Source organism: Terrapene carolina, unplaced genomic scaffold (assembly GCF_002925995.2).
Source record: "Terrapene carolina triunguis isolate 2854851 unplaced genomic scaffold, T_m_triunguis-2.0 Scaffold67, whole genome shotgun sequence".
NCBI lineage: Eukaryota > Metazoa > Chordata > Testudines > Emydidae > Terrapene > Terrapene triunguis.
The window spans coordinates 10,528,091-10,548,843 of NW_020664418.1; the positions used below are offsets into that span (position 1 = coordinate 10,528,091).

General features: G+C 47.7%; 1 protein-coding gene across 3 annotated transcripts in view; it reads right to left on the minus strand.

The window, feature by feature from the left end:
- Window positions 1-20,753, minus strand: part of CSNK1G1 (casein kinase 1 gamma 1) — a 307,364-nt gene that overhangs the window by 45,400 nt on the left and 241,211 nt on the right. For all 3 annotated transcript variants that reach the window (XM_024213737.3, XM_024213736.3, XM_026648214.2), the window contains exons 6-7: window positions 19,807-20,041; window positions 16,072-16,157 (exon numbers count right to left, since the gene is read on the minus strand). In XM_024213737.3, the coding sequence (XP_024069505.1) occupies window positions 16,072-16,157; window positions 19,807-20,041 (321 nt within the window). The remainder of the gene's footprint in view (window positions 1-16,071; window positions 16,158-19,806; window positions 20,042-20,753) is intronic.

Genomic DNA, 20,753 nt, shown 5'->3' on the forward strand with positions numbered 1-20,753 from the left:
AAAAAAAAAAAAAAAAAAAAAAAAAAAAAAAAAAAAGGACGCGAGACAAAATGTTCTTGGAAATCATGGAATCCACCCACAATGAAAGAGCTCATCTGAATGAGTGGAAGGACACGGTATCAAAGTACAGGAAAGATGCCAGTGAACGTGAAGCCATGAGGGACGCTCAAGATGAGAGGTGGCAGGCTGCAACGCTGGGGCTGCTGCGTGATCCAACGGACATGCTCCGGCGTCTGGTGGAGCTTCAGGAACGGCAGCAGGAGGACAGAGTGCCACTGCAGCCACTGTATAACCTCCCTCCCCCCTCACCATGTTCCATAGCCTCCTCACCCAGACGTGTAAGAACGCGGGCAGGGGGAGGCTCCGTGCACCCTCCCACTCCAACCCAGTGGACAGCCCAACCAAAAGGCTGTCATTATACTGAACTTTTTTAGTGGCCTTTTCCTTCCCTCCTATCCTCCTCCCAAACCCCACCCGGGCTACCTTGTCAGTTCTCTCCCTCTTTTTATAATCAATTAATAAAGAATGCATGATTTTTAAACGATAGTGACTTTATTTCCTTTGAAAGCAAGCTGGGATCGAAGAGGGAGGGTGGGTTGCTTACAGAGAACGAGTCAATCAAGGGGGTGGGTTTTCATCAAGGAGAAACAAACAGAACTTTCACACGGTAGCCTGGCCAGTCATGAAACTGGTTTTCAAAGCTTCTCTGATGCGCAGCGCGCCCTGCTGTGCTCTTCTAATCGCCCTGGTGTCTGGCTGCGCATAATCAGCGTCCAGGCGATTTGCCTCAGCCTCCCACCCCGCCATAAAGATCTCCCCCTTACTCTCACAGAGATTGTGGAACACACAGCAAGCAGCAATAACAGTGGGAATATTGGTTTGGCTGAGGTCTGAGCGAGTCAGTAAAGTGTGCCAGCGACCTTTTAAACGTCCAAATGCACATTCTACCACCATTCTGCACTTGCTCAGCCTGTAGTTGAACAGCTCCTGACTCCTGTCCAGGCTGCCTGTGTATGGCTTCATGAGCCATGGCATTAAGGAGTAGGCTGGGTCCCCAAGGATAACTATTGGCATTTCAACATCCCCAACTATTATTTTCTGGTCTGGGAAGTAAGTCCCTTGCTGCAACCGTTTAAACAGAGTAGTGTTCCTGAAGACGCGAGCGTCATGAACCCTTCCCGGCCAGCCCACGTTGATGTTGGTGAAACATCCCTTGTGATCCACCAGTGCTTGCAGCACCATTGAAAAGTACCCCTTGCAGTTTATGTACTGGCTGCCCTGGTGCTCCGGTGCCAAGATAGGGGTATGGGTTCCATCTATCGCCCCACCACAGTTAGGGAATCCCATTGCAGCAAAGCCATCCACTACGACCTGCACATTTCCCAGAGTCACTACCTTTCGTAGCAGCAGCTCAGCGATTGCTTTGGCTACTTGGATCACAGCAGCCCCCACAGTAGATTTGCCCACTCCAAATTGATTCCCGACTGACCGGTAGCTGTCTGGCATTGCAAGCTTCCAGAGGGCTATCGCCACTCGCTCCTCAACTGTGAGGGCTGCTCTCATCTTGGTATTCTGGAGCTTCAGGGCAGGGGAAAGCAAGTCACAAAGTTCCATGAAAGTGCCGTTATGCATGCGAAAGTTTCGCAGCCACTGGGAATCGTCTCACACCTGCAACACTATGCGGTCCCACCAGTCTGTGCTTGTTTCCCGGGCCCAGAATCGGCGTTCCACGGCATGAACCTGCCCCATTAATAGCATGATCTCCAAAGCACCGGGGCCCGCGGTTTGATAGAATTCCATGTCCTCATCACTCTCGTCGCTGCGCTGCCGTAGCCTACTCCTCGTCTCCTGGTTTTGCAGGTTCTGGTTCAGCATAAACTGAACGATAACGCGCGAGGTGTTTACAATGTTCATGACTGCTGTCTTGAGCTGAGCGGGCTCCATGCTTGCCGCGGTATGGCGTCTGCACTGTTCACCCAGGAAAAAGGCACGAAACGGTTGTCTGCTGTTGCTTTCCCGGAGGGAGGGGGAGGATGTACCCAGAACCACCCGCGACAATGTTTTTGGCCCCATCAGGCATTGGGATCTCAACCCAGAATTCCAATGGGCAGAGGAGACTGCGGGAACTATGGGATAGCTACCCACAGTGGAACGCTCCGGAAATCGACACTAGCCCCGGTACATGGACGCACACCGTCGAATTAATGTGCTTAGTGTGGCTGCATACATTCGACTTTATATAATCTGTTGCCAAAAATCGAATTCTGTAAATTCGGATTAATCCCGTAGTGTAGACATACCCTTTAAAACCATACCCTATGTTATTCTGAAATAACTCATGTGTACACAAGGCCATAGCATGTTATAGCAAGTCTCCTCCAACAGAAGTGTTTGGTGTATGTAACAGGGTGGTTTGCCTGTGGGCTGGAGACCCTGGGGCTAAACCAGTCATGATTACGAGATGAGCCCCACCTGAAAGAAAGCAGCTGATTCCAATATAAAAGGCAGCCGAAAGCTCCATGGAGGATGTGGCTGAGAGAGTAGCTCAGACTACCAGAGGCAGGAAAGGAAGCCTGACAGAAAGCTGGGGAAGCTCAGGAAACAAAATACTGTGTGGAGCTGGGACTGGTGGAAGGAGCAGCTAAGAGGAGCAAGTGTGGCTCCTGCAGAGCTCTGGCCAGATAAAAACTGTGAGTGAGAGTTAAAGAAGGGAAGATGAGCTGAAAAACTGTTTTTTTGGGACTTTTGAGATCTGCTTTTGACAGACTCTGTTCCTAACCTGAGGAGAACTGGTGATGAGTGAATTAAAGGCTTGAGCTTAAAAGGTCACTGGAGACAACAAGTTCATGTGGGGAGGGGCGCAAACAAAGGGGAAACAGAGGCAGGATTGCTACAGACAGGGGTGGCAGGTTTGTAGAAATTTTGGTGGTGCCCAGAATCCGCCCCTGCCCAAACTCCGCCCCCCAACCTTCCCAAGGCTCTGGGAGGGAGTTTGGGTGGGGGAGGAGGTCTGGGGTGCAGGCCCTAGGCTGGGGCAGGGGATTGGGGTGCAGGCTTTGGGAGGGAGTTTGGGGATGGGATGGGGTGCAGAGGGAGCGGGTGCAGGGGTGAGGCTGTAGATGAGGGGTTTGGGGTGTGGGAGGGGCTCAGGGCTCGGGCAGAGGGTCAGGGTGTGGAGGGATGAGGGCTCTGGCTGGGACTGGGGATAAGGTGTTTGGGGTGCTGGAGGGGCTCAGGGCTCGGGCAGAGGGTGCGGTGGGGGGGTGAAAGCTCTGACTGGGGGTGTGGGCTCTGGGGTGGGGCAGGGCTAGGGATGAGTTTGTTCTGCAGGCAGGCTGCTCCGGGACAGGGGACAGAGAGGACTCTCCCCCCCCCCCAGCCCTTTCCCTGCGGGCAGCAGCAAGCTCTGGGGGAGGAGCCCCCCTTTCCTGCCCCCCCAGCAGCACACGGTCACTGCATGTGCTCCTAGGGCCTCTCTCAGGTCCAGGAATCTCCCTCGCCTCCCCCGTGGTGGGTGCCAGGGGGTGCTGCATGCGCCTCCTCCCTGCTGTTGCCCCTGATTGTAGCTTCACTGGGGGGTGAGGGATGGGGCTACCTCCTTGCCAAGCATGGGGCAGGAGCAGTGACTTCGGGCGGGGGGGAGGTGGGGGAAGGCCCTGTGTTGCTGGAGGGTCCTGCCTGTCTGAGGTGGAAGGGCAGGCTCAGAGTCAGTCTGCCCTGGCAGTGGAAATGGGGGGCACTAGGACCTTGTGGCAGCAGTTGCTGCAGGGAGGCAACATGTAGCTGCACGGAAGAGACAGTGTGTCAGTTTTCAGAGTAGCAGCCCTGCTCCTGAGCCCTAGGAAGGCAAGAGGGGGCCGGGGAGGCGCAGGGGGGGACGACCGCAGGGGGGCCAGGTGTCCTCCCGGCTCCAAATACTGGTGGAGCTGGGCCCCTGGGCTCTGTATATTGCTGGTACCGGAGCACCATGTGGATATGGAACTCGCCGCCTATGGCTACAGAGGCAACTCTGGCCATGATGGAGTGCTTGGGAGGCAGTAAGTGGCCACAGTGTTACAGCCTGTAATTGATTAGGCTGGGGTGAAGCTATGTGATGTTTTAAGAATTTGTAACCCAAAACAAAGTGCTTCAAGGAGGATACAATGTCTGGAAGCAGATGTCAAGGTGATGACTGTGGAAATAATTGCTTCCTCGGCCTAATAAGTCCATCCACTCATCATTGATCTTAAGCCACTGAAATGTTCAAATAATGGATCAGATCATAGATCTTTCAAGAAGTGCCCATTCTTCAACCATACAGATATTGACTTGTGGCACTGTAGAGTGATCAACATTTTCCAAAACATTTAGATCCCTCACCCAAAGCGGCAGGCATCTATGATCATACATAAAATTAAAATTGGCGTGTAACTGCCAATTCCTTTCAGTTCAACTGCTACAGCCCAACATGCATTCCCACTCTAAGGGAAGGGCATCTGCAGGGTCGGAAGGTGCCTGAGCAATTTACCCTGTGTCTAAATGATTATTCCCACATCGATCTGCACTTGGAGACTCAAATACTAAGTGTGACTGTTAAAAGTAAGCTGAACATACAACAAACCATGTAATTGGGAGCCTAAGCAAACTAACCTACTTTAAAGTCTGTCTGGTTTTAAACATTTTGTGTGAGGGGGAAAAAAATATCATTATACATAGTGATTTAATGAACACAGAGTCCAATGACAAAAGTTAGATACATCATAAAAGGGAAGGAGGAAGAGAGACTAATATGTGGCAACAAATATACCTTATCAGAATTCATGAACAAAACATTGTAAAAGTAATTGCCACAAAGTCGAGGGGCAAGGAACCAAATGCCAAAGAAACACTTTAAATGACAAGTATAGGAGAAGTGCAAAGAAAAACATTCTTGATATTTTTATTGCTTCTTTATGATTTATAGAGTATCTAAAAGTTGTGTTTGTGTGTTTTAAAAACACATTCACAAATAGGGCTTTACTTCTCTTTATGGAGGTCCCACTGGAAAACCAGAGTGGGAAAGGGAGATTAAAAAACTGACTGAAACCTGAGCTACAGACTTTCCAACCCTCCATTAGAAGAGAGAGAACATTTAATTAGAAGCATATAATATTTTTATCAAATGTAATCAGGGTTTCTATTTTATCCTAATCAGGTTCTCATACTGATCTCATCAATTAAAAAAACACTGTATATAAAAAATACAAGAAAGTGGAAAGTGATAGTCACTAATATAAATCAGAAGGTAGGAATGGTAGAAAATTGATAAGGGAAGCAAAGGGACAATAGAAGAAAGGTATGGCCAGCAGAGTTAAGGGCAATGAGAGTTTTAAAAGTATATTAGGAACAAAAAGAATCCTAACAATGGTATTTGTCCATTACTACATAGAAATGGTAGAATTATCAATAATGAAGACAAGGCAGAAGTGTTCAATAAATAGTTCTGTATTAAAAAAAAGGATAATGTAGTCATAGCAAATAACTCTTTCCATTATACTAGCATCTCAGGATGATGTTAAACAGCAACTACTAAAATTAGACATCAGCGGGGCCAGCTAAGTTGCATCCAAGAGTTTTAAAGGACCTGCTGAAATACTGTGTCCATTTCTGCTGTCTACAGTTCAAGAAGGCTATTGATAAATGGGAGAGGATGCAGAGGACAGGATTACAGGATTACAAAACATGCCTTAGAGTGATAGACTCATGGAGCTCAATCTATTTATCTTAACTAAGAGAAGGTTATGGGGTGATTTGATTACAGTCTGTAAGTACCTCTATGGGGAACAAATATTTAATAATAGGCTATTCAATCTAGAAGAGATGGGTATATCATGAGCCAATAGCTGGAAGCTGAGGCTAGACAAATTCAGAATGAAATAAGGCATAATCTTTTTTAACAGTGAATGTAATAAGCCATTGGAACAACTTATCAAGGGTCATTGTGGATTTTCCATCGCTGACAATGTTTAAATCAAGACTAGATGTTTTTTGAAAAGGTCTGCTCTAGGAATTATTTTAGGGAGTTCTATGGCCTGTTACACAGGAAGTCACACTAGCTGATTATAGTGGACCCCCTTCTGGCCTTAGAATCTATGACTATGAAAAATACCTTAGCTGAGGTGCCTGAGTTTGTGTTACAGGTTTTAACAAATTTTAACCCAAAGAGTTTAACTAAGCATCCCCAAATGGCTGGGAAAGCAGTAGCTCAAGTTTCAGCTCAGTAGTCTTTCCCACAAACCTCTATCCCGTCTTCCATTGAGTCCCCAGCAGAAGTAGGGAAGTTGAGAAGTGATATTCCTGATATTTCTCAGACAAGAAAAAAATTGAGGCTCTTTAAATTACATCCTAAAAGAGCACTACATGTTTCCCTTTTAATTTAAGAATTAAATGTAAAAATTCTAACAAAATATTAATGATTAAGACCACAGAAAGTCTGGCAATTAAAAACTTCATTTTCTGATAGCCTCATAAGTACTTATTGGTATTCTTGCTCAAATGTGTCACTTAAGATAGTGTGATCTCTTGGTCTAATATTGGCAGTTAGCCAATATTCAGAGTCTTGCCAGGTTGTTTCAGTTAGGAAGAGAAATTTATTATACGAATCAGATATTTCTCTGGGGAAATCATGTTTACGAAGAATGTAGCCAAAGTCCTGTTTTCCTGAACGAAGTAGGAACAAACAGAGTTTCCTTGTCCATAATCCCCAAGCCTGCATTTCCAGCTAGTTCTGTTACTCCAGGAGCTCTGTTCCTGTTCCCTCTCAGGGCCATGCTCATGACGGTTTCTCTCGGTGTTTACTAGTTTTCTGTGTCTGACACACACTGTTGCAACAAATCAATCCCAAAGCCCCTGCATTTGCAAACAGTCTCCAGGGACACCCCATAGACAACATGGCTTAGCTTCTGCTCTTGTCCTGACATGCTGACCAGTGCCTTGGGTGGTAGCTTCATTGGTTTCAGCTATCACTACACAAAGAGGCATTTAGTTGCTGCTTCTTTTAGACTGATTGAAGGGTTCTTATTATACCCATTGACTTTAGTCAGGTCCGTGATTGACGGCAGCCATTAACCCCTTCCAACATAACATTATTACTTTTTGTTACATATTTAAGGAAAAGAAGAACACAGAATAGTATACAAGTATGATGCAGCTGAGTTAACTTTGCTTTTGTAGCAGTTCTCAATTTGAGTCCCGCCATCCCGTGGGGGCTGAAGTCTCAGCTGCCCTGGAACTACATGTCCTCATGGGGGCTGAAGCCCCAGCTTCCCCGGAACCCTGCCACCCCACAGAGGCTGAAGTCAAAGCCTGAGCAACTTAGCTTTGCAGGGCCCCCTGTGGCACAAAACCTCAGGCAACTGCCCTGCTTGCTACCCCCTAACATTGGCCCTGGCTTTTATATGCAGAAAAACAGTTGTTGTGGCACAGGTGGGCTGTGGAGTTTAGCATGTTTGGGGTGGCGGGTTCAGAAAGAAAAAGATGGAGAACTCCTGTGCTACTAGACATGAGCTGTAGAAATTCCATTGTGTGTCTCAGTGGATTTGCTACAAATAGTCATCAAATTCTCCGTTTACAAGAGAATTTCCTAATTGCTAGCACTGCAAATTCAAACTAGAACCTAAGTGCAAAGAAAAAAGGGTTACTCACCTTTCGTAACTGTTGTTCTTCGAGATGTGTTGTTCATGTCCATTCCAATCAGGTGTGTGCGTGCGCACGTGCATGTTGGCCGGAAGATTTTTCCCTTAGCAGCATCTGTCTGGTCGGCCTGGGCGACCCCTGGAGTCGCGCCCTCAGGGCGCCTAATATATAGCCCTGCCGACCCACCATCCCTTCAGTTCCTTCTTGCCGGCTACTCTGACAGAGGGGTAGGAGGGTGAGTATTGGAATGGACATGAACACCACATCTTGAAGAACAGTTACGAAAGGTGAGTAACCGTTTTTTCTTCGAGTGCTTGTTCATGTCGATTCCAATCAGGTGACTCCCAAGCCAAATCTAGGAGGTGGGGTCGGAGCTGTCCACTGATTGGAGTACTGCTCTACCAAAGGCCACATCGTCTCTAGCCTGCCTAGTAATCGCCAAAGTGTGTATGGATGACCATGTTGCCGCCCTGCAGATTTCCTGGGTGGGGACTTGAGCCATGAATGCTGTTGATGAAGCTTGCGCCCTTGTAGAGTGCACCGTTATCGGGGGTGCTGGAATCCCTGCTAGATTGTAGCACTCATTAATGCAGGCAACAATCCATGATGAAATGCGCTGGGTCAAAATTGGCTGTCCCTTCATCCTGTCTGCTACTGCGACAAAGAGCTGTACCAAACTTCCTGAACGGTTTCATCCTCTCGTAAAAGGCCAGCGCTCTGCAGATGTCTAGATTGTGGAGCCTCTGCTCCCTGCTACTCGAATGAGGTTTAGGGTAGAAAACTGGGAGGAAAATGTCCTGGTTGATGTGGAACTGTGACACAACCTTCGGGAGGAAGGCCGGTTGGGGTCCGAGCTGAACCTTGTCCTTAAAAATACGGTGTAGGGCAGCTCCGACGTTAGAGCCCTGAGCTCAGACACCCTCTGGGCTGAAGTTATCGCCACCAGGAATGCAACCTTGTAAGAAAGGTAGAGCAGGGATCATGTTGCTAAAGGCTCAAAGGGATGCCCCATGAGCCTAGAGAGGACCAAGTTGAGGTCCCAAGCAGGAACCGGTTGGCAGATGTGTGGGTACAACCTGTCGAGGTCCTTCAGGAAGCGGCTGACCAGAGGGTTAGCAAAAACTGAAGGGCTCTGTACCCCTGGATGGCAAGCCAAGGTGGCAGCCAGGCACACTCTTATAGAAGACAAGGAGAGACCCTCCTGCTTCAAGTGGAGAAGATAATCCAAAATGTGGGGCACTGAGGCTAGCACGGGGGGCAAGTCGCGCTGTGCTGACCAGACTGAAAATCTCTTCCACTTGGCCAGGTACGTGGCCCTAGTAGAGGGTTTCCTACTGCCAAGAAAGACCTGTCTGACTTGTTCTGAACAGGAAAGCTCAAACGGATTCAGCCATGGAGCCTCCATGCTGTGAGATGGAGTGACTGCAGGTTCGGGTGTTGGAGACGCCTGTGATTCTGAGTGAGAAGGTCCAGGAAGAGCGGCAAGATAATCCGGGCTCCCACGGACATGTCTAGGAGAGACATGTACCAATGCTGTCAGGGTCAGGCTGGTGCTATGAAAATGACCCGAGCCTGGTCTCTGTGGATCTTGAGCAGGACATTGTGGACGAGCGGTATGGGCAGGAGGCATATAGAAGAGCTCCCCTGCAATGGAGGAGGAACGCGTCTGCTGTGGAACCCGGACTCTGATTCCGGAAGGAGCAGAACTGCTGACACTTCCTGTTGCGTCGCAAAGAGGTTGATCAGGGGACAGCCCCATCTCTGGAAGACTGAACATGCGACGTCCAGGCGAAGGGACCACTCGTGGCTGTGGAACGACCTGCTGAGGTGGTCCGCCAGCTCGTTCTGGATCCCAGGAAGGTACAACGCCTTTAGATCGCCTCAGTGTTCTACACAAAAGTCCCATAGCCTGAGGGCTTCCAGGCACAGGGGAGAGGAGTGTGCACCCCCGTTTGTTGATATAGAACATCGCAGTCGTATTGTCTGTCACAACCAATACACATCAACCTGCTAGATAAGGGCGGAATGACTGACATGCTAGGCACACCACTTTGAGCTCCCTGACATTGATATGATGACAAAGATCTGTCTGTGACCAGAGGCCCTGAGTCCTGCAGTCCCCCAGATGAGCTCCCCATCCGAAATCTGACGAGTCCGTCACCAGCACTAGGGATGGCTGTGGGGCAGTGAAGGGAACTCCCAAGCACACCTGCTCAACGTCCGTCCACCACCAAAACGAGTCGAGGATAGGGCTAGGCAGTGTCACGATCCTGTCCAAGCTGTCCCTGGCAGGTCAGTACACTGATGCAAGCCACAACTGAAGCGGCTGAAGCCTGAGTCTGGCGTGTCGTACCACATACGTACAGGCTGCCATGTGCCCGAGAAACTTCAGGCAATTTCTCGCGGTGGTGGTGGGGAACTGCCTGAGTCCCTGGATCATGATGTTGAGAGCCTGAAATCTCACCTGCTGGAGGAATGCTCTGGCTTGAGTTGAGTCCAGTACCGCCCCTATGAACTCTATCCTCTGGACTGGGGACAGGGTCGATTTGGCTTTGTTCAGTAGTAGGCCCAGATTCTCGAAGGTGGCTCTGATAAATGCCACCTAAGCTTCCACCTGAGCCCTGGTGCGGCCTTTGATCAGCCAGTCATCGAGGTACGGAAACACCTGTACCGGATGTTTCCACAGAAAGGCAGCGACGACTGCCATGCACTTGGTGAATACTCGAAGTGCTGCTGACAGGCTGAATGGGAGGACAGTAAATTGGTAATGGGAACCATTGACCACAAACCTGAGGAACTTTCTGTGGTTGTGCGCGATTGTTATGTGAAAATACGCATCCTTCAAGTCAAGGGCGGCATACCAGTCTGCTGGATCCAGTGAAGGGATGATGGAGGCCAGGGAGACCATGCGGAACCTGAATTTCCTCATGAACTTGTTGAGGTCGTGCAGGTCCAGGATAGGCCTGAGGCTGCCTTTGGCCTTCGGTATTAGGAAATAGCGGAAATAGAAGCCCTTGCCCCCATGTTCCAGTGGAACCTCCTCCACCGCCCCAGTGCTAGGAGCAACTGCACCTCCTGAATGAGAAGTTGCTTGTGAGAAGGATCCCTGAAGAGGGACAGGGAAGGGGGGTGGGAGGGCAGGAGGGCACAGAACTGGATGGAGTATCCCCTCTCTACCATGCGGAGCACCCAGCGATCCGACGTGATATGGGACCATGCATGGTAGAAAGGGGATAGTCGTGAGGAAAAGGAAGGCGGGGTAGATCCAGTCTCTGGTCTGAAACACCGTCCTCGATCACACCTTCAAAAGGCCAGCTTAGGGTCAGAGTGTGGTTTGGGTTAGCCAGAGCCTTGATTAGCGGAAGGGTGTTGCCTCCTCCTGCCACTCTGGTTCCTCCTCTGAGAACTGTCCTGGCGGTTCTGCTGCTGGAACCTTTGAGGAGGTTGCAGGAGGAAGTGTCTCCACTGTGTGGCGGGGGTATGCAAGCCCAAGGATCTGAGGGTGGCTCGGGAGTCTTTTAGGCTGTGGAGCCATTTGTCTTCTCTGAAAACAGAGTCTCACCCTCAAATGGGAGGTTGTGAATGGTTTGCTGGACCTCATAGAGTAACCCTGAGACTTGCAGCCAGGCTCCCCGACGCATAGCCACCCCCGATGCCATCACTCTAGTGGCAGCATCTGCAGTGTCTAAAGCTGCCTGCAAGGAGGCCCTGGAGACTAGTTTCCCTTCTTCCACCAAGGCGGTGAACTCCGACCGAGAATCCGAAGGAACGAAATCCGTGAACTTCGCTATTGCTGCACAGGTGTTCTAAGAGTACCCATTGTGAGTGAAGGACCTTGGAAACCCGGTCTCTCCCACTGGTTAGCCGCATCGACCACCAGCGAGTCCGGAGGCGGGTGGGAGTACAGATGCTCAAAGCCTTTGGAGGGCACTAAATACCGCTGCTCATTGCGTTTGGCAGTGTGTGGCAAGGATGCCGGCATCTGCCACAGGGTTTTAGTGGTGTCCACAACTGTCTTTATGAGGGGCAAGGCTACCTGTGAAGGTCCCGAGGGTGCTAGGATGTCCATCATGGGATCTGCCTCCTCTACCGTCTCCTCAACCTTGATGCTCAGACCCTGGGCAGCCCTGCGGAGCAACTGCTGTGGGACTCTGTTGTCCTCTAATGCAGGAGCTATGGCCATCCCTGCCAACGCTTCGTCCAGTGACAGGAGGAGGAAGCGTGTGCCAGTAGTGGAAGCTCCCTACCATTTGCACCGGAGGGGGTCACGTGACTCCCGGGGCAGCATTGGAGGAAGTGGTGCTGTAACAGGTGTTGGCGTCGGCATCAGTCTCACCAGAGGGAGCTGCATTGGCACGCTCACAGGAGCTGCCGGAGTTGGGGGGGGGGGGCCTGGTGCCAACATCGGTACCGGGGCCGTAGGTGCCTGCATCGAGGTAGACGTAGACAACGGTGCAGGCGTGGGAGACAGGTGCGTCGATGCCATGAAGGCCGGTGCTGAAGTCAGAGCCGAGCATGATGCAAAGGCATTGGGACCGTAGGCACCGAGGGCAGATGCGCAGCGGAAGGCGGCACAAAAGTGGCGGATGCCACTGAAGATGTTGCTGGGTGGGCCCTGGGTTCCTCCCTGGCCCTGGTGAAAAGCCCAGGGTATCCAGAAGGGCCACTGAGATGGGTTCTGCCACTGCGGAGGCCACGCCTGATGCTCTTTTCTGTCTCTACCCGACCTCACTCTATGACTTCTGCTCCTACCCGAGCAATAGGAGTCGGACTCTGACTCCGAGGTCTCAGACACTGAAGACCACGGAGGAGCCGATCCTTGATGCCTCGAACGTTGAGAGCTCGGGGAGCTGGTAGGCTCTCTGTCGGAACGGGTAGGTGCCCAGGGACAAGCCGAAGGCGTCTTGACATCATAGCTGGCTTCCCTTTAGAGTGCACCGGAGGAGGTGGCTCCGTCGGCGCTGAGAGTTCCTCCCTGGCAGGCGAGAACAGTGCCGTCAGGTGGAGGAGGTCCTGAGTAGCCTGGTACGCTTCCGGCGTGTACGGGAGTTGCAGCTGCTGCGTAGGCACCGGTGATCGAGATGGGGCCGGAGTCGACTGCTGCACCTGGGCAGGAGTCGACATGGCCCCAAAAGGAGATGCCGAGGAGTGGCCCGCCTGGGGTCACATATCTCATGGCTTAGCCGGAGAACAGTCCTCCGGGTTTTTCTTCTTTTGAGGCACCGGGGAGTGAGAGCGGTGCCTACTGTCAGATGGGCCCCATGAGTAGCTGTGACAGTGCCGAGCGTCCCTGGAGGAGTCCTTCTTCAGCGCTGAACTCGCCGACAGGGCGCTCTGCATTGAGGACGCTGCCGTTGGAGTCGGGTCTTTCGAGCCCAGGTCGGAGTGGGTGCGTAGGGCTGCCTCCATGAGGATCACCTTGAGACGCTGTTCCCTTTCTTTAAGTGTTCTCAGACGGAACTCGCAGCAGATCTTACAATCTTTCTGATGGGTCTCCCCCAGGCACCGTAGACACAATGAGTGTGGGTCACTTTTCGGCATGCGCTTGAGCCCGGGGACCGCGGCATATCATGGCGCCGGGGCCAGAGTGTGTGGGGGGAACCACCAACAAACACTATACTATATTAAACTATTAACTCGAACAACCCTAAGAACTAACTATATACAACGGAATAGAGAAGAAACTTGCTGAGCAAGAGCCAAGGGAAATTCCAGCCATCATCACTGGTGGTAAGAAGGAACTGAAGGGGTGGCGGGTCGGCAGGGCTATATATTAGACGCCATGAGGGCGCCACTCCAGGGGGCGCCCAGGCTGACCCGACAGATGCTGCTCAGGGAAAAATCTTCCGGCCAACGTGAACATGCGCACACACACACCTGATTGGAATCAACATGAACAAGCACTCGAAGAAGAAGAATTCTTTCTGGCTCATACATCTCCACTCAAAAGCTTCTACAATATGGCCCTCATTTACCATAATGTAACCCTGTATGCAGCAGGATTTCAAAGGTGTAAATGAGAATAGATTTTTGCCCCTGTAATTAGAATTTAGTTAACAATTGTGCTGTTCAGTACAGAATCCAACTCACTCTCCCAAAGTGATATTGGCTCTGCAGTGCTAACAAGATAAAAAATAGTATATTTCTTTTTATTATTTAAATCAGAAGAGTTGGCTGAATATACAAGGGTCTGAGTAAGATGTTTTATGCACTGACTTTTCAGAGCAGAACTGTGTTTTAAAAGTAGTCAGTAAATTTGAAATCTAAACTCTTTTTAAAAAAAGCTTTAAAAATAGATTCAGGTACCACACCTGCCTTTGAGTCCCCCTGTCAATATTTGGTCATGTTTTCCTACTTTTTAAAGTGTCTCTGTCTCCCGATGCTCTCTGAAGGCCTCTCAAACAATTGGAGAAAGTGACTGTATGCAAAATGTTGTTAAATTAACCAAGTAAACAAACTGAAAACAGAGGAAGAGAGGTCACTTGACAGTAATTGTGGTTCTTTGAGGGTGTCGTATGCACATTCACACTCTGCCCACCTTCCTTTTTTCCTTCATAAATGTGTCACTCTGAAGAGACACTTCTCAAGAACAGGAATAAACAGAAATATGCAGAGGGCACCCTGCAGAAATATTTCCCCCTCTAGTCTTTCAGTTGTAGTAGCCCTTTTTTGTTTATAAAAGAAAAATAAGTTTGCAGCACTTAAAGGCTGCGTCAACAATATTAATAAGCTCCTTGCTTAGGAACTAGTGCACTGGTGTAGCTTACTAGTGTTGATCATTTTAACAGTAGAGTCTGAGGCAGGTCTACATTACAAACCTGTATTAGTATAACTATGTTGCTCAGGGCTATGAAAAATCAATCCCTGAGCAATGTAGCTATACCGAACTAACCCCGCATATAGCCAACGCTATGTTGACGGGAAAGCTTCTCCTGTCAATATAGCTAATGCCTCTCGGGGAGGTGGATTAATTATGTCGAAGGCAAAAGCTCTCCTATTGGTGTAGTAGGTTTTCACTAAAGCATTACAGTAGCGCAGCTGCGCCGGTACTGCTGTAGCGCATGAAGACAAGCCCTAAGTTCCTTGAAGCAACTATTGCATACTTAGGACCAAACTCTGCATCGAGGAAGAACTTCAACTGAAGTCAGTGGGAGTTTGTCTGAGAAAGTAGTGCAGGATGTGGCCCTTAACCATGTAAGTGTAGGCTTAAGTTTTAGTGCCCATGTTCCATGTGCAGCTTTCAAACGGTCATAGCTGTCAAATCATATTCCAAAGGTTTTACACACACACACACGAGACACTAGTTCATAATGAGATAATTACCGTATATACTTGATCATAAGCCGGTTCGTTTATAAGCCGACCCCCCCCCAAGATGGATAAGTAAAAATGGAAAATTTTTATAACCCGTTCATAAGCCGACCCTATAATTCAGGGGTCAGCAAACTTTGGCTCCCAGGCCATCAGGATAAGCCGCTGGTGGGCCGAGATAGTTTGTTTACCTGGAGCGTCCGCAGGCACGGAGGTAAACCTAAGTAAACAAAGTGTCCTGGCACGCCAGCTGCTTACCCTGACGGGCCGGGACAGCAACTGGTGGGGAAATTTTTTTTGGGGGGGGGAGAAGCTGGGAGTCAGGGGAGTAACCCCTGTGACCACCCCCCACATAACCCCACCCCTAGCCTGGGACCCCCACACTCTCCCCATCCCATCCCTTCCCACCATATCTGGCGAGGGCCAGGGGAGGATGTCTCTGGCCTGGCTGAAGCTGCTCCGGCAGGCCAGACTGGGCGGCGCGGCCGCAGCATGTTCCAGCGGGCTGGGCTGGGCGGCATGGCCTCAGCATGCTCTGGCGGGCCGGGCGGTGTGGCCACAGCCTGCTCTGGGAGGCGGGGCTGAGCGGCAGGGCTGCAGCCTGCCAGCCCCAGAGCTGCAGCTGCTTTGGAGGCTGTGGGGAGAGCAGCGTGGCCAGAAGCAGAGAGACTCTGGCCCCGCCTCTTCCCTTCTGTCTCTGCTGGCTGTGCTGCCTCTCCTTGCTCCCTCTGTTGGGGGGGGGGGGGCTGTGTCCCACCTCTCCCTCTCTATACCTATTCATAAGCTGACCCCCGTCTCTGGTGCTTCCCTTTTTTACTAAAAAAATTCGGCTTATGAACGAGTATATACGGTACATCTTTGCAAAGCTTCAATCTTTGGTCATTTACACTATGCCCATGTGTGGTTAGTTTTATTTTTTTATTTTAAACACACACAGCCAGAAGAGTCTTCCCATCCACTTCCTGGATCTCAAAGAAAATGAAGGGATTTTGCTCAAATTTTCCTAAAAGATTCACCTTCCGGAAGAGAAGAAGAATGAAAAATGTGAGACCAAGAAAGTAGATTTTGCTGTCTAAAATTCACTAAGTGATACATTTGAACATATACCTTGAGCCCTTGCCAGGGCAGACTGCCTCGAAGAAAATACATGAACATGTGGCCAAGGGCTTCCAAGTCATCTCGCCGACTTTGCTCTGAAAGGTACAAGAGACCACATGTTATTGCTTCAGCTACTGAAGTAAAACTAACTGGTTCAGCAACCAGATTTATTTCTGAAATAATGTATTACATGAAAACTTTATTTACTTTTCTTTCCATATGCACAAAAATTATTATAGCTCAGATCATCCTCTTGTATAAGAATACCTAAAACTGGCCAAAGCAAATAAATGCCAAATTAAAAAAAAAAAATAAAAAAAATCAGCTAGTGGTAATTGGTCTACACAAAGGCTGGACATATTGTACAATAGAGAATGTTAAAATTCTTGTGTCACTCAGATCAAAATGGAGGATTAAAGTAGCAATAGTACAAGAGTAAAGCAGTCCCCAAGCTGTGGTCTCAAGAGTGATGGTGGTCTGAAGCATTTGATGACCATCCTGTAGAGACTGGATAGGTCACATGTTGCTGGCTCTTTTCCAACTGTTTTTATAGCTCATTACATCACAGCAATTAAAAATAAATATTTCCCTGTTTCTTTTCCTTACAAGTGTTTGCTGTAGTTGCCACAAAGATGTTATATGATTGTGAATGGAAGAGAAGGTGGTCCATATGATCACAGGTGGGAGGGGAGGTGTCCATAAGTTAATCCATTAAGATGCAGGCCTACATTATGAAAAAGTTTGAGAACCGATGCAATAGAGGACACCAATCCTAAGCATTTCATTTATTAGTTCAGATACAAATGGGGCTTTTTCCTTGTATAGTTCAACATGAGCCAAAATGCTTGATTTCAAGTTTTCAAAGCCCTTCTTTGTGAGCAGGCTGCTGTCCAGCAGAGTAAAGCTTCAGGCCAGTGAATGAGGATAAACACTATGTAGGTATTTTTAAAAACTAACTAAAGCTAGGAGACCCCAGCTTCAATATGTTTGATTTCTAGTTTATTATGTTTTAGAAAAACTTCTGAACTCTAAGATGCAGTTTATGGATCAATCTGCTTTCCCCAGGAATTAAAAAACTGAAGTTAAGCTAGGTTACAGACCAGCTTGCCATTACTTCCACCTGCAGGCAGCTCACACATTCAGAGCCAGGAATGTGGAGCAAATCCAGTCATCCAACCCACATGTAGAAACACAATATGCTTAAAGAGCTGTCCCTGTGCTGTGTAATTTGCATGAAGAGGAGCAAGCAGTTCTTTGCACAGCATGACTTGTCGTGGAAACTACATAGCAAATATAGCTCTCAAAATAGTATGTGAAGAGGAGAGGCTAAAAAGGCAACTACTGCATGTCATGGATATAGCTGTAAATAGGAAGGATACAACTCTTAATTCAATGGGGAAAATAATTACAATATGGATACAGTTATCAGCAAGAGAGTCAGGATCTTTGACCCTGGAAAAGGACTGGAAAAATGCCATAGTCACTTTGATTAGAATAACAATGCTCAGCATTAAATCATTACCAAGAAATTAGCAATGATGATCTAGAGAGGACTTTGATTATACACTCTCCCCACCTTTACGCAGGAGGAAACTTCATCTGCGTCAAATTCACTAGCAAGACACCACTCATACTGTGGCTTCCTGCAATGCCTCCAACCTATTACAAGAGTCTCAATTGTTACATCTTCCTGTAACAAGAGGCCCCTCTTAAGTAGTTATGATGATATACACACTGTACGATGTTTTAACATGTTGTCTACACTAGGTGGCACAACTCTCCACGTAAGACAATAAGAGCCCAACACCACCTTCCCAAAATTAAAAACATCTTAGGCCTGGTCTACACTAACACCCCAATTTGATCTAAGGTACGCAACTTCAGCTACGTGAATAACGTAGCTGAAGTCGACATACCTTAGTTCGAATTTACCGCGGTTCAGACGCGGTCCACACACGGCAGGCAGGCTCCCCCGTCGACTCCGCGGTACTCCTCTCGCTGACGTGGAGTACCGCAGTCGACGGCGAGCACTTCCTGGTTCGAATTATCGCGTCCACACCAGACGCGATAAATCGAACCCGGAAGTTCGATTGCCAGCCGTCGAACTACCGCGGTAGTGTAGACAAGCCCTTAGAAACAACTATACTTTTCAGAAGCAAGGCCTTTAAAGTAAGCTAGAAAAGCTAAAATTAAAATAAATCCATTGTATAATTAATAATTTAAACATAAAAACAAGTACTATTCTCCTTTTGGGACTTGAGTGACTTGGTGCAAAAATAGTTTTGAAGGCAATAGTTAATCACCCAAACTTTTAAAAACATTTCCTTTCACATCCTGCATACTTACAAGTCAGTGTTCATCAACAATAAAAATCAAGGTTATTCACCAGTTAGTGGAGTTTGAGAACAGCCTCTGCACATTCCCAATTGTAGGATCAAGGAATCTGTATCATCAGCTTTCTAACTCTTCTAAAGAGCAGCATCCATTGGGACTATTCACGCTCCCTATCCCGCCTACCTCTTTGTGTACATTTCTGAGGCTATAAAATAAGAGAGTGAGGAGGGATTGACCCAAACAGACACCACTCTCCAGAAGCTTCCAGGAGGAGTATATTTGCCTTGATCTCATAAATGGGGACCTACAGAGGCCACTCGCAAACTATTCCATTATCCTAGACGTTTAAGTGAACATAAATATTTAGTAAAATGGAGTTGATTTGGAACTTCAAAAGCAATTATTTTCAAGTTTAGAACAGCAACATTTTAGTCACTAGGGCAAAGTAAGTTTCTAATATTAAAATCAGGCAAAGCCAAGTGATGCTTTGTTAAAAGTAGTGGAAACCAGAGCGAGACATTCTCCTACTTCAGCTGCTATTTGGAGGAGGCATGCGATGGGCTAGATAATCTAACAGTCCCAACAAGCTGCCAGCTGCTCCAACTTTCTCTGAGACTGGCAAGTGTTTAGAGCAAGATTCTTACTTGTTTCTGTGGCTGAAGGGACAACCCTCCTTTATTATGGAAGGTTGAAGCAGGGGCCGGGGAGAACGAGACACTGTAAAATGAGGTCGAGGAAATGTAAAATATTTAGGAAAATTAACAGGAGTACTTTTGGCACCTTAGAGACCAACAAATTTATTTGAGCATACGCTTTCGTGAGCTACAGCCCACTTCATCAGATGCATAGAATGGAACATATAGTAAGAAGATGCATCTGATGAAGTGGGCTGTAGCTCACGAAAGCGTATGCTCAAATAAATTTGTTAGTCTCTAAGGTGCCACAAGTACTCCTGTTCTTTTTGCGGATACAGACTAACACGGCTGCTACTCTGAAACCTAGGAAAATTAAGAAAACTCAGTTGTTCCCTTCTACCAACAGTACACAAAGTGACAGACTGATTCAGCAACCACTGAAAATGGAAGGCTCTGGGCAAAACTGAACAAATACACAGAACTGTGCAGCAGAAGAGAACTGCTGCTCTAAATGTTTATATAAAATAATTACTCAAACCTCTCCTTCCACCAGTGCAGAACTGTTCCCTTCTGTATATTCTCCTGCATTTTTCCTTGCCTAGTTTTAAAAGAAGACACCATCATGATAAATGCATATAATATTTAATAGTTTAGAGATGGCCTGACTGATACTGGAACACCATGGGCCAATCTATAGTTGGAGCTCTAAAGGAGAGTGTAATGCTCTTACTAAAAAGAGTACAAAGCATAGTAAGTTAGCATGAAGTGAACAGACCTTTGCCAAGATGTGTATTGATGGACATATATCTTGCTGTTCCAGTTAGGCTCTTGTGTTCCCTGTAAGGTATGTGTTTTTTGGTTTCAGGATCAATGTACTCCTTGGCCAATCCAAAGTCGATGATGTGAATGATGTGTTCTTTCTTATTGCCTTGCCGGCCAATAAGGAAATTCTCTGGCTTGACATCTCGGTAAATGAGGTTCTTTGAATGCACATATTCCATTCGAGATATCTGCAAAAGTATGAGACAAACGTTATTCATATCCAGTACACTAATCACACTTTGCTGCTAATGGCCCATTAATACTTTGTATTAACAGAGCCATTCACATCCGTGATCTCAAAGTGTTTTGCAAACATTAAAACTCATAATACACCATAAGAAATGGAATTTTACAAATAGGGAAACCGAGGCAGAGATTACATGATTTGCCCTAGGTCAGAGAGTCATATACAGAGCTGAGAACAGTGCCCAGAATTCTTGACTCCCAGACCCCTGCTCTAAACACAACATTATACTCCATCTATTTTATATGAAGGAATGAAATATGTAAAAATCAGAGGGGATTTTTTTAAATGCACATAATCAACAGAGCATGACTCTTGGAATGATTCCATGCAGGAATCAAACAAATAGCCAGACATTTTTGTATTGATTTTTAAAAACACTTCTAAATCCAGATTACTGAGAATTGTCTCTTTACTGTTCCTGCTCTCACCAATCTCCTCCCTCATCCCATATGCTGCCTCAGACCATGCCAAGTTCTTAAGGGGAAAAAATGTCTCCTATGTAACAACACTAAGAATAATAACTTAGTCATGTCGGCTGTCAATAATTAGAAATAGCAAGAAAACTTTCAGACAATCAATGAATTAAAGGGTTATTACTGCCCAACCCTACTCTTGTGCTGGCACTACTCCTGAAAAAGGCTTAACATCCTTTA